Source organism: Heteronotia binoei, unplaced genomic scaffold (genome assembly GCF_032191835.1).
Source record: "Heteronotia binoei isolate CCM8104 ecotype False Entrance Well unplaced genomic scaffold, APGP_CSIRO_Hbin_v1 ptg001280l, whole genome shotgun sequence".
Taxonomy (NCBI): Eukaryota; Metazoa; Chordata; class Lepidosauria; order Squamata; family Gekkonidae; genus Heteronotia; species Heteronotia binoei.
Window position 1 is genome coordinate 98,017 of NW_026800222.1, and position 13,648 is coordinate 111,664.

The window sequence follows — 13,648 nt, forward strand, 5'->3', positions numbered from 1 at the left end:
TGGTTGTAAGATTCATGACAAAGGAAATGGTGGGAAGGATTATGAAGAGAAACTTTGAACAATCATTGATAGTAAGAGGTAGCAGAGTGAGAATTATGAAGGAGCTACCGAAAGAAGTGATAAATGACAGGAGAACATATAAAAAGTTGACAGAAAAATTGAAAGACAATGGCACAAGGTATAGATGGATAATCCCCGAGGGTGTGAGCTTTGAACTTCAGGGGAAGAGAGTCACGATCACAAATGCCCGAGAACTGAGGAGATTTTTTGAAGAAAATAAAGAATTTGCACCATGATGGATTACAAACTATTGTCTTGGAATGTTAATGGACTAAATTCACCACAAAAAAGAAGGGCAACTTTTCATTGGATTAAAAAGCAAAATTGTAATATAATTTGTTTGCAAGAAGTCCACATTAAACAAAAGGATTATAAATTTTTATGGAACAAACAATTGGGAAGGGAATTTTTTTCGTTAGCTGACCAGAAAAAAAGGGGAGTAGTTTTTTATATTAAACAAGACCTGGAGCCAAAATTGGTATTTAAAGATAAGGATGGAAGATTTGTAGCAGTGGAAATAACATCAAATGGGAAAAAAACGCTGTTATTGGGACTATATGCACCTAATGGTGCAAAAGATGTTTTTTTTAAAGACATTACACAACAACTAGATGAGTTGACCTACGACCAAATACTCTTAATGGGAGATTTTAATGGAACAGTTGAGAACTCATTGGATAGATCCGGAGGGAAAAAAAATAGTGGAAAAGAAGGAAAATTGCCAAAGTCTTTTTTTGAATTAGTAAAACAGGAAAATTTGGAGGACATATGGAGAAAGTTTAATCCTGAAGTGCGGGACTATACTTTTTTTTCTGCAAGACATAAGACATTTTCTAGAATTGACATGCTATGGGGAACCAGAGATTTAGGCCTCATAACAAGAAAGATAGAGATTTTGCCTAAAATTGGCACTGACCATAACCCAATAATGTGGATTACAAAACTGTCCAAAAGATTGAGAAGATGGAGATTGAATGAAGACTTGCTACAGAACAAAGAAACAGTGACTTTCCTAGGAAAAGAAACTAAAGAATTTTTCCAAGTGAATGATAAAGAAGATATCGATTTTCAGACGGTCTGGGATGCTTATAAAGCAGTAATGAGAGGGTTGCTGATTACTTTGAACAATAAAGATAAAAGGGAAAAAGAAAAACAACTACTGGATATTCAAAATGAAATAAAGAAAAAAGAAGGAGAGCTGAGGAAAAGACCAGGGAAAAAGAAAATTCTAAGGGAAATTTCAATATTGCAAACTCAACTAAGACATTTATTAAACAAAGAAGTAGAATGGAATTTGAAAAGGCTCCAGCAAAAATCGTTTGAAGGAGCAAATAAGACGGGGAAATACTTGGCGTGGCAGCTGAAAAAAAAGAGGGAAAATAAAATAATTAATAGAATTGTGATAGATGAAAGAGACGTAGTTACTCAAGAGGGAATAAAAAGAGAATTTTTTAAGTATTATGCCAAGCTGTTTAAAGGTGCTGAAGTAAAGAGAAAAAAGATAGATGAATATCTACAGAAAATAAAAATTGAGCCATTAACTGAGAATATGAGAAAAATTTTGAATGACCCAATTGAAAAAATAGAAATTGAGGCAGCAATCAACGTGATGAAAAATGATAAAGCTCCCGGGCCAGACGGTTATACAGCCAAGTATTTTAAAATGTTTAAAGATGAATTAATACCAAAATTACAGAAGCTGATGAATGCAATAAGAGTCAAAGGGAAGGTACCAAATACATGGAAAGAAGCTGTTATTTCTTTGATACCTAAAGAAGAAAGAGATGTTACAAATGTGAAAAATTACAGACCAATTTCACTTTTGAACAATGATTATAAAATATTTACAAGAATTCTGGCAGAACGTCTTAAGCAATATTTGATAAATTTTATAAAAGAGGACCAAGCCGGTTTTCTTCCCAAAAGACAAATAAGAGACAATATTAGAACTGTTGTAAATATTGTAGAATATTATGAAAGACATCCAGAAAAGGAAGTAGCGCTATTCTTTGCGGATGCAGAAAAAGCATTTGACAATTTAAATTGGGACTTTATGTTTGCAGTGATGGAAAAAATGGAGCTTGGAGAAAGTTTTATAAGAATGATAAAGGCAATATATTCTGAACAAAGTGCAAGGCTGTGCATCAACGCAGATCTTACAGATGAAATGAAAATTAGTAAAGGTACCAGACAAGGCTGCCCGCTTTCGCCATTGCTGTTTATAATGACTCTTGAAATTTTACTAATGCAGATTCAAGAAGAAAAAGATTTAGAAGGACTACAAATAAAAGGATTTACCTATAAATACAGAGCATTTGCAGATGATATAATGTTTATAAATGAAAATCCTTTACAAGTTACACCTTTGTTGTTAATGAGAATACAAGAGTTTGGGGAGTTGGCGGGACTTTATATAAACAAAGAAAAATCAAAAATCTTATGTAAGAATATGCAGAAAAATAGACAACAAGAACTACAAAGACTAACGGGTTGTGAAGTTACCTCTAAGGTAAAATACCTAGGGGCAGAGATAACAATGAAAAATATTGATTTGTTTAAGAACAATTATGAAAAGCTATGGCGTAAAATAGAAGAAGATATGCTAAAGTGGAACAAGCTCAATTTGTCACTGTTGGGTAGAATAGCTGCAGTAAAAATGAATATTTTACCAAGGATTATGTATCTGTTTCAAACCATCCCCATTGTGAAAGATGCTAAGCAATTTGATAAATGGCGAAGAAAAATTTCGGAATTCGTGTGGGCCGGGAGGAAACCTAGAATTAAAATGAAAGTCCTGATAGATGCGAAAGAGAGAGGTGGATTCCAATTACCAGATTTGAAACTGTATCATGAAGCAATTTGTTTAGTATGGTTAAAAGAATGGATAACGTTATTAAATAAAAAACTTCTAATGTTAGAAGGCCATGGAAAAAAATTCGGCTGGCATGCATATTTGTACTATGGAAAAAAGAAGATGGACGGTCTTTTCTCTCACCATTATATAAGGAGTAGCTTATTAAATGTGTGGATAAAGTACAAGAAATATGGTGATGAGAGGAGACCTTTATGGATAGTGCCGGCTGAAGTGATAAAGTTAACGGCCAAAACAGTCAAGGAAAAACAACTATCATACAACCAGTTACTAAAAATACAAAGCGGGAAAATAGAATTGAAAACTGCAGAAGAACTAAACTATAAATATGATTGGTTTCAAATGCAACAAATAAAAAGTTTGATGGAGAATGATATCAAAGCTGAAGGAATAAGGAAAGAACAAACAGAAATGGAAAGAGTTCTGCTTGGAGATAATGAGAAATTAATTTCAAAAGTGTACAAATTACTTTTACAATGGGCTACAGAAGATGAAGTAGTGAAATCTCAAATGATAAAATGGGCAATTAATGTAAATAAAGAAATAAAGATGGAATCTTGGGAATATCTGTGGAAAAATTCCATGAAACTCGCAACATGTCATAGTATTAAAGAGAACTGTTTTAAGATGATGTATAGATGGTATATGACTCCAAAAAAATTAGCAAAGATGAACAATAAGATGCCAGATAGGTGCTGGAAATGTAAAAAGCATGAAGGTTCTTTCTACCATATGTGGTGGACTTGTGAAAGAGCTAAAATGTTTTGGCAAATGATTCAACAAGAGATATCTAAGATCCTGGGATATGAATTCAATAAAGAGGCAGAGACTTTTCTGCTGGGATTACAAATGGAAAAATTTCCAAAAGAAGATAGAACATTAATATGGTACTTGCTCTCAGCTGCTAGGACATTGTATGCGCAGTTGTGGAAGCAAGAAAAAATACCAGAAAAATGGGACTGGATTATGAAAGTTATGTCATGGAGTGAAATGGACAAATTAACAAGAAAATTAAGAGACTGTGATTTAGAACTTTTTAACCAAGAGTGGAAGAAATTCAGAAGATATGTAGAGAAAGAGTGGAAAATAAAAGGACATTGGACAATTTTTGAGGATTAAGATTTTTAAGATAACAATATAACTCTTGAAGGGGGTTCTTCTTCCCTATGTTTCTTTTTTGTTTCGTTTTTTTTCTTGATAGTTAAGGGTACCTTTAATATCTGTTTTTTTAAAGAAAATAACACTGGCGGGGGTCAAGTAATTGGGGGAGGGGTGGGAGAAAGTAAGATGTGGGGTAGAATGATGGTCTTTTTCTTAATATATATTAAGCTTTTTATAAGTTGTAGTTATAGTTCTACTACCATATGTTACTAATAAAATTGTTTATTCGCAAAAAAAAGGAAGGACAGCCCACCACCTCCCAAGGAGGAAGCCTGTTCCACTGAGGAATTGCTCTAACGGTCAGGAAGTTCTTTGTAATGTTGAGCTGGAAACTCTTTTGATTCAATTTCAACCCAGTGGAAGGGAGTATTACCTTCTGGGGCCACAGAAAGACCACCCTAGATGGACCTATCGTGAACGGAGCTTGGACTTCAGTACTGCTGCTCACGACTCTGTGCCACGGGACTCCTTAAATATTATGATGTCCCTCAAATTTAAAAAAACTCTGCATAAACATTTGAATTTTAAAAAAAGATAACATTTTATAAACTGTGTTCCTAGTCCCTTCCAACTCTGCGATTCTATGAGGGCCAGCCGCTCCCGGTCTTTGGTCCAGCCCAGTGGATTTTCATCTCCTCAGAGGGATTTTCACTTTCTCAGAGGACGTGAGCCCCTCCACGGCTCACCTTGAACCGCCGGTCGTACTTGACGACTGTGTCGGCGAAGTCCACGTGCTCCCGCCGGCCCAGGAAGCGCCGCAGTTCCGGATGGTTCTCCAGACCGATGTAGTCGCCCATGAAGTTCCGGTTGATGCTGTTTCGCCGACGCTCCTTCTTGTTCAGGACGATGTTGGAAGCTTCAGAAGACAGAGGAGGCGGAGGAGGAGGACGTGAGCCCTCTCGTGAGCCTCGCTGCCGCGTCCCAGCCAGGGTTTCTTTTGTAGCAGGAGCAACTTTACATATTAGGCCACACCCATCTGATGTAGCCAATCCTCCTGGAGCTTACAAGGCTCTCAGTACGGGGCCTCCTGTAAGCTCTTGGAGGATTGGCTACATCAGATGGGTGTGGCCTAATATGCAAAGGAGTTATTGCTATAAAAAAAAGCTCTGATCTCAGCAGGGAGGGAAAAGGCTCCCTGCCCAATCCCAGAGGGATTTTTCTACGGATGCCTTGACGTGCCCCAATGGTGCAGCGTCTCCTCCCCACGTTCTGGGTCCAAGCCGTAGAGTGGCAGGGAACTGCACCCCTCCACCCCGCCCAGCTCATGTGGGGAAGACCCCCTCACCTTCTTCTCTCATCCGGATGTACTTGCGCACGGCCACGTGCTTCCGCCAGGCCTTCTGAATGACGCGGGCGTAGCCGTCGTAACGTCGTTCCCGCATCTCCTCCAAGAGGAAGAGCTGGAGGGGGGGGGGAGGAAGGAGAGAGGGAGACGATTTGATTCATGAGATCTCAGTGGTCTCCCCCTCCCCCGAAGTTGACCAAAGGCCCCTTGTAACAGGCAACAGAGTTATCATTTATTTAAGAACATGAGAGAAGCCCTGTTGGATCAGGCCAGTGGCCCATCCAGTCCAACACTCTGTGTCACATAAGAACATAAGAGAAGCCATGTTGGATCAGGCCAATGGCCCATCCAGTCCAGTCACATAAGAACATAAGAGAAGCCATGTTGGATCAGGCCAGTGGCCCATCCAGTCCAACACTCTGTGTCACATAAGAACATAAGAGGAGCCATGTTGGATCAGGCCAACGGCCCATCCAGTCCAACACTCTGTGTCACATAAGAACATAAGAGGAGCCATGTTGGATCAGGCCAATGGCCCATCCAGTCCAACACTCTGTGTCACATAAGAACATAAGAGAAGCCCTGTTGGATCAGGCCAACGGCCCATCCAGTCCAACACTCTGCGTCACATAAGAACATAAGAGGAGCCATGTTGGATCAGGCCTGTGGCCCTTCCAGTCCAACACTCCGTGTCACATAAGAACAGAAGAGAAGCCATGTTGGATCAGGCCAGTGGCCCATCCAGTCCAATACTCTGTGTGACATAAGAACATAAGAGAAGCCATGTTGGATCAGGCCAGTGGCCCATCCAGTCCATCACTCTGTGTCACATAAGAACAGAAGAGAAGCCATGTTGGATCAGGCCAGTGGCCCCTCCAGTCCAACACTCTGTGTCACATAAGAATATAAGAGAAGCCATGTTGGATCAGACCAACGGCCCCTCCAGTCCAACACTCTGTGTCACATAAGAACATAAGAGAAGCCATGTTGGATCAGACCAACGGCCCCTCCAGTCCAACACTCCGTGTCACACAAAGGCCAAAAAACCCAGGGGCCATCAGGAGGTCCATCAGTGGGGCCAGGACATAAGAACATAAGAGAAGCCATGTTGGATCAGGCCAATGGCCCATCCAGTCCAACACTCTGTATCACACAGTGGCCAATAATTTTTTTTATATATACGGTATATATATATACACACACTGTGGCTAATAGCCACTGATGGACCCCTGCTCCATATATTTATCTAACCCCCTCTTGAAGCTGGCTATGCTTGTAGCCTCTACCACCTCCTGTGGCAGTGAAAACCACATGTTAATCACCCTTTGGGTGAAGAAGGACTTCCTTTTATCCGTTCTAACCTGACTGCTCAGCAATTTCATTGAATGCCCACGAGTTCTTGTATTGTGAGAAAGGGAGGAAAGGACTTCTTTCTCTACTTTCTCCATCCCCTGCATAATCTTGTCAACCTCTATCATGTCACCCCGCAGTCGACGTTTCTCCAAACTAAAGAGCCCCAAGAGTTTTAACCTTTCTTCATGGGGAAAGTGTTCCAGCCCTTTAATCATTCTAGTTGCCCTTTTCTGCACTTTTTTCAATGCTATAATATCCTTTTTGAGGTGCAGTGACCAGAATTGCACACAGTATTCCAAATGAGACCGCACCATCGACACTAGAAGCCCTCTCACTGTTGCCTCCCCCAAGCACTAAGAATGCAGAGTATCACTGCCCCAGCCGTAAGAACATAAGCGAAGCCCTGTTGGATCAGGCCAGTGGCCCCTCCAGTCCAACACTCTGTATCACACAGAGGCCAAAAAAACCAGGGGCCATCAGGTGGTCCATCAGTGGGGCCAGGACACTCGAAGCCCTCCTACTGTGCCCCCCCCTATAAAAACATAAGAATATGAGAGAAGCCATGTTGGATCAGGCCAGTGGCCCATCCAATCCAACACTCTGTGTCACACAGTGGCCAAAACCAAACAAAACCCCCCAAGTGCCATCAGGAAGTTCACAAGTGGGGCTAGAAGCCCTTCCACTTTGCCCCCTCCCCCAAGCACCAAGAATACAGAGCATAACTGCCCCAGACAGAGAGTTCCAACAATACGCTGTGGCTAAGAGCCACTGATGGACCTCTGCTCCAGATGTTGATCCAAATCCTCTTGAAGCTGGCTGTTCTTGTAGCCACCACCACTTCCTGTGACAGTGAATTCCACATGTTAATCACCCTTTGGGTGAAGAAGGACTTCCTTTTATCCGTTCTAACTCGACTGCTCAGCAATTTCATTGAATGCCCACCAGTTCTGGTATTGTGAGAAAAGGACTTCTTTCTCTACTTTCTCCATCCCATGCATAATCTTGTCAACCTCTCTCATGTCACCCCTCAGTCGACGTTTCTCCAAGCTAAAGAGCCCCAACCGTTTCAACCTTTCTTCATAGGGAAAGTGTTCCAGCCCTTTAATCATTCTAGTTGCCCTTTTCTGGACTTTCTCCAATGCTATAATATCCTTTTTGAGGTGCGGTGACCAGAATTGTACACAGTATTCCAAATGAGACCTCACCATCGATTTATACAGGGGCATTATGATACTGGCTGATTTGTTTGCAGTTCCCTTCCTAATAATTCCCAGCATGGCGTTGGCCTTTTTTATTGCAATCGCACGCTGTCTTGACATTTTCAGTGAGTTATCTAGCACGACCCCAAGATGTGGATATTTCTTTATAGCCCGCCTTTTCCCCCAGTGGGGACCCCAAACTAGCTTATATTGTTCTCCTCCCCTCTATTTTATCCTCACAACCACCCCGTGATGTAGGTTAGACTGATAGAGGTCTCCACGGTTACCCAGCAAGCTTCCATGGCAGAGTGGGGTTTCAGAGGCGCCACCCCAAAAACATCGATGGAATGGACCAGGAGGTCATTTTAATATGTCCCATTTGGGTAGGAAAATGTCTCATGGTGGTCCTGGCAGCTCATACGCTGGACCGTGGCCAGCTCTGGAGGGCAGCACAGGGGACACATCTGGTCAGCCAGGGGGAAAGAGTGGGTTATGGGGTAGCGCCCACAAGTGAGAATGGAAGGAGAGGGGAGCATAAGAGAGCCAGTTTGGTGTGGAGAGCCAGTTTGGTGTAGTGGTTAAGTGTATGGACTCTTATCTGGGAGAACCGGGTTTGATTCCCCACTCCTCCGCTTGCACCTGCTGGCATGGCCTTGGGTCAGCCAGAGCTCTCTTATCTGGGAGAACCAGGTTTGATTCCCCACTCCGCCACTTGCAGCTGCTGGAATGGCCTTGGGTCAGCCAGAGCTCTCTTATCTGGGAGAACCGGGCTTGATTCCCCACTCCTCCACTTGCACCTGCTGGAATGGCCTTGGGTCAGCCAGAGCTCTCTTCTCTGGGAGAACCGGGTTTGATTCCCCACTCCGCCACTTGCAGCTGCTGGAATGGCCTTGGGTCAGCCAGAGATCTCTTATCTGGGAGAATCGGGTTTGATTCCCCACTCCTCCGCTTGCACCTGCTGGCATGGCCTTGGGTCAGCCAGAGCTCTCTTATCTGGGAGAACCGGACTTGATTCCCCACTCCTCCGCTTGCACCTGCTGGCATGGCCTTGGGTCAGCCAGAGCTCTGACAGAGGTTGTCCTTGAAAGGGCAGCTGCTGGGAGAGCCCTCTCCAGCCCCACCCACCTCACAGGGTGTCTGTTGTGGGGGAGGAAGGTGAAGGAGATTGTGAGACTCTTCGGAGTGGAGGGCGGGATATAAATCCAATATCTTCTTCTTCTTCATCATAAGAGAGGTTTATAAAATTATAAATGCTAAGGAGAAAAGTGATCACAGGTAAGGATACCTTCCACATTTAGAATTCAGGGCAGGGCTTCTTTTGTTGTAGCAGGAACTCCTTTGCATATTAGGCCACACACCCCTGATGTAGCCAATCCTCCAAGAGCTTACAGAGCTCTTCTTACAGGGCCAAGTACAGGAGGACTGGCTACATGATGGTGATACTGGATTTATACCCTGACCTATACTCTGAATCTCTGCACGGCTTACAATCTCCTAAATCTTCTCTCCCCACAACAGACACCCTGCGAGGTGGGTGGGGCTGAGAGAGCTCTGACAGCAGCTGCCCTTTCAAGGACAACTCCTGTGAGAGCTAGAGCTAACCCAAGGCCATTCCAGCAGCTGCAAGCGGAGGAGTGGGGAATCAAACCCGGTTCTCTCGGATAAGAAGAATTCTGCAGATTTATACTCTGGCCTTCTCTCTGAATCAGAGACTCAGAGCAGGTTACAATCTCCGATATCTTCTCCCCGCACAACAGACACTCTGTGAGGTGGGTGGGGCTGAAAGAGCTCTTACAGCAACTGCACTTTCAAGGACAACTCCTGCCAGAGCTATGGCTGATCCAAGGTCATTCCAGCAGCTGCAAGCAGAGGAGTGGGGGATCAAACCCGGTTCTCCCAGATAAGAGTCCGCGCAATTAACCACTACACTTACCACTACAATTAACCACTGCAGATTTGTACCCTGCCCTTCTCTCTGAATCAGAGACTCAGAGCGGCTCACAATCTCCTTTATTTGCTCCCCCCACAACAGACACCCTGTGAGGTAGGTGGGGGTGAGAGGGCTCTCACAGCAGCTGCCCTTTCAAGGACAGGCTCAGAGCGGCTCACAATCTCCTATATCTTCTCCTATATCTTCTCCTATATCTTCTCCCCCCACAACAGACACCCTGTGAGGTGGGTGGGGCTGAGAGGGCTCTCACAGCAGCTGCCCTTTCAAGGACAACCTCTGCCAGAGCTATGGCTGACCCAAGGCCATACCAGCAGGTGCAGGTGGAGGAGTGGGGAATCAAACCCAGTTCTCCTAGATAAGAGTCCGCACACTTAACCACTGCACCAAACTGGCTCTCCCAGAAGCTGTCCTTTCAAGGACAACTCTTGTGAGAGCTATGGCTGACCCAAGGCCATTCCAGCAGCTGCAAGTGGAGGAGTGGGGAATCAAACCCGGTTCTCCCAGATAAGAGTCCGTGCACTTAACTACTACACCAAAAAAGAGAAGAATTGCAGATTTACACCCCACCCTTCTCTCTGAATCAGAGACTCAGAGCGGCTCACAATCTCCTTTATCTGCTCCCCCCACAACAGACACCCTGTGAGGTGGGTGGGGCTGAGAGGGCTCTCCCTGATTTCTGCATCGTTCACATGAGGAGAAAGAGAAATGGCGGATGAATGAACAAAAAGGGAACCCCACGCAGTTGGGGCCCACGCGGCCACTCCAACCCTTCCGTGCTCACCGATTCGGGGGCTTTGATGAAGACCTTGGTCCGGCCCAGCTGGTACTGGTCAGGATCCATGTTGACCGACTTCATCAGGTGCACCACACCCTGCTTCTCGTCCCCCGCGCCATGAAGGCCACGTCTGTGGGGTCAGGATGGCGTACCTGGGTGAGAGAAGGGAGGGGGACCTCAGCGCGCCACAAAAGCTCTCAAGAATGCCAAGGAAGGCACACGCTCTGTGATATAAATCCGCTTTATTTAAAGAAAATTTGTATAAATTGATTTATCGCTGGTATTATACTCCAGATAAACTCTCTAGAGCTTATCCAGAGGCTTCTAACAAATGTTGGAAGTGTAACAAAACAAAAGGCTCTTTATTCCACATGTGGTGGCTCTGTGATAGGGCAAAAAAATATTGGACTCAAGTATCCATATGGATACAAAAGATATTAAAAAAACAAATCCCCCACCTACCTGAACTGTTTTTATTAAATGTCTGCAAAATTGATGTGTCTAAATCAGAAAAAAAAAATCTTGCTCCATATATTAACTATAGCTAGAATCCTATATGCCAGATACTGGAAGACACATAATATCCCCAAGAGAAATGAATTTATAGTTAAATTATTGGAGACAGTAGAAATGGACCTTTTAACCACGAGGTTGAGAGATGGTAATATAACGGAATGTAATGATACTTGGAAACCGGTGTATGATTGGGTGGAAAATTTAAGATTTGGATAGATAGAATAAGTAACAAATGTTAGTAAGTTATCTATATGTTCCTTTAAATGCGGTGGTGGGTATGTTCAATTTTTGGTTATGTTATATGTGGTATAGAATACAATAAAATTTATTTATTTATTTTTTTAAAAAGAATGCCAAGGAAGGCTGAACAGGGGGGAGGGTTGGGAGCATGGACCTGTGAGGGATTTCTTTATAAAACGGAATGATTGGCTCGCAAAAAAGCCAGGAGTGGGACTTGTCTCTCCTGGATTGAACTCGGAGAAGGGGTGGTTGAAACAGAGTTTCGAAAACTCCCCTGACACACACACACCCCTCAAACATAACAACATAAGACAAGCCATGTTGGATCAGGCTAATGGACCATCCAGCCCAACACTTTGTGTCACACAATGGCCAAAAAACCCAGGTGCCCTCAGGAGGTCCATCAGTGGGGCCAGGACACTAGAAGTCCTCACACTGTTGCCCCTCCCAAGCACCAAGAATACAGAGCATCACTGCCCCAAACATAAGAACACAAGAGAAGCCATGTTGGATCAGGCCAATAGCCCACCCAGTCCAACACTCTGTGTCACACAGCGGACAAAAAAACCCCAAATGCCATCAGGAGGTCCACCAGTGGGGCCAGGACACCAGAAGCCCTCCCACTGTGCCCCCCCCCCACAAGCACCAAGAATACAGAGCATCACTGTCTCAGACAGAGAGTTTTTCATGCAGGAACTCCCAAGTGGGACCTGGTAGGTCGTGGGAGAAAGTGGAAAGCCATTGGCAGAGACCGTAATGGGGTTAGACGCTCCCTCAGTATGAGGTGGCTTCATAGGTTCTTCAAGAAGATTCAGGAGCCCTCTGGACGGCGACAGAGTTCAGACAGAAAATAGTTCTGTCCGAAGAGGGTGCTGTCTGCCCTAGAAAATGGTGGCCCAGAAGGAACCTATTTGACAGGCCGTTTTGGGGACTATTATGACCCAGGTTTTCCTTAGAAAGGAACGATGTTGCTGGAGATGATTGCAAGGGCCTTGCTATTTAGGGCTGGGGTCCCCGACCGTTTTGAACCCGTGGGCACGTCTGACACTGACACGGCAGAGTGGGCACCAGCAACAAAATGGCTGCCGCAGGAGATGGAGCCATCCACAAAATGGCTGCCGCAGCATCGCTTTAGTAACGCCGTCTAGATCAGGGCTGTTATGAGGACCTTAACTGTTGGGCCGAGGCATATTGTTCTTATTTAAGATTAGGTAGCAGAGATATAAACTTTATAAAGGAAATAGACAAACACAATCTTTTTTTTTAAAAAAACTTAAAATAAAACATGCTTAAAACATTAGCAGTCCTTGGTCTTAAAGGTACTTTCTTTGTATCTCTCCCATGGGATCGAGGGAACTGGGCAAAGGAAGCTCTGGCTCTTTCCTTCCTTCCCCAGGGGATTGGGAGTTGGGGAGCCTCAGCCAATAGAAGGAAGAGAGGCTTGGGTCAGTAGCTCTGCTGGGGCGATTGAGAGCGTCTGGCAAAGCAAGTTCTGCCTCCCCACCTCCCTCCCCAAGGGAGGAGCCTCAGCCAATGGAGAAAATGGAGGCTTCGCTCTGTAGCTCCTGTGCGATGGAGCAAGCCTGGCAAAGCAAGCTGTTGTGCAGAAGGAAGCAAGAGAGAGGGAGAAGGGAAGCAGATGACAGCCAGTTGCTTGGGGCCCTGATAGGAGCCCTTCGAGGGCCTGATTTGACATATGAACATATGAAGCTGCCTTATACTGAATCAGACCTTTGGTCCATCAAAGTCAGTATTGTCTTCTCAGACTGGCAGCGGCTCTCCAGGGTCTCAAGCTGAGGTTTTTCACACCTATTTGCCTGGACCCTTTTTTGGAGATGCCAGGGATTGAACCTGGGACCTTCTGCTTCCCAAGCAGATGCTCTACCACTGAGCCACCGTCCCTCCCCCCGGGCCATATATTTGACACCTCTGGTCTACATCCTTGTGCTGTGATGGCAGCTGTTGCCAATACAGCATTTAAAAAAACAACTTTAAAACCAATCAAATCTTCAATAGCCAATTGGAACCCTTGGAAACAAGCCCTACCTGGTCCCAGTCCTGTAGGCAAGAATTTTTTTTGGTGGGGAGCATTTAGGAACATTTGGGCCAGTCGCTAATTAAATTAACAGTAGCCATGGCTGGGGACACATTCTTTAGGGGGCATTAAATTAGTTACAGAGCCAGTTTGGTGTCGTGGTTAAGTGCGCGGACTCTTATCTGGGAGAACCAGGTTCGA

At 44.4% G+C, this 13,648-nt stretch overlaps 1 protein-coding gene across 1 annotated transcript in view; it reads right to left on the bottom strand.

Moving 5' to 3' along the window:
* LOC132590956 (unconventional myosin-Ie-like) overlaps positions 1–13,648 on the bottom strand; it is a gene marked incomplete at its 5' end in the record, with an annotated part of 88,498 nt that overhangs the window by 56,405 nt on the left and 18,445 nt on the right. The window contains 4 exon segments of the mRNA XM_060263866.1: positions 4,780–4,949; positions 5,379–5,493; positions 10,663–10,761; positions 10,763–10,808. Of these exon segments, the coding sequence (XP_060119849.1) occupies positions 4,780–4,949; positions 5,379–5,493; positions 10,663–10,761; positions 10,763–10,808 (430 nt within the window).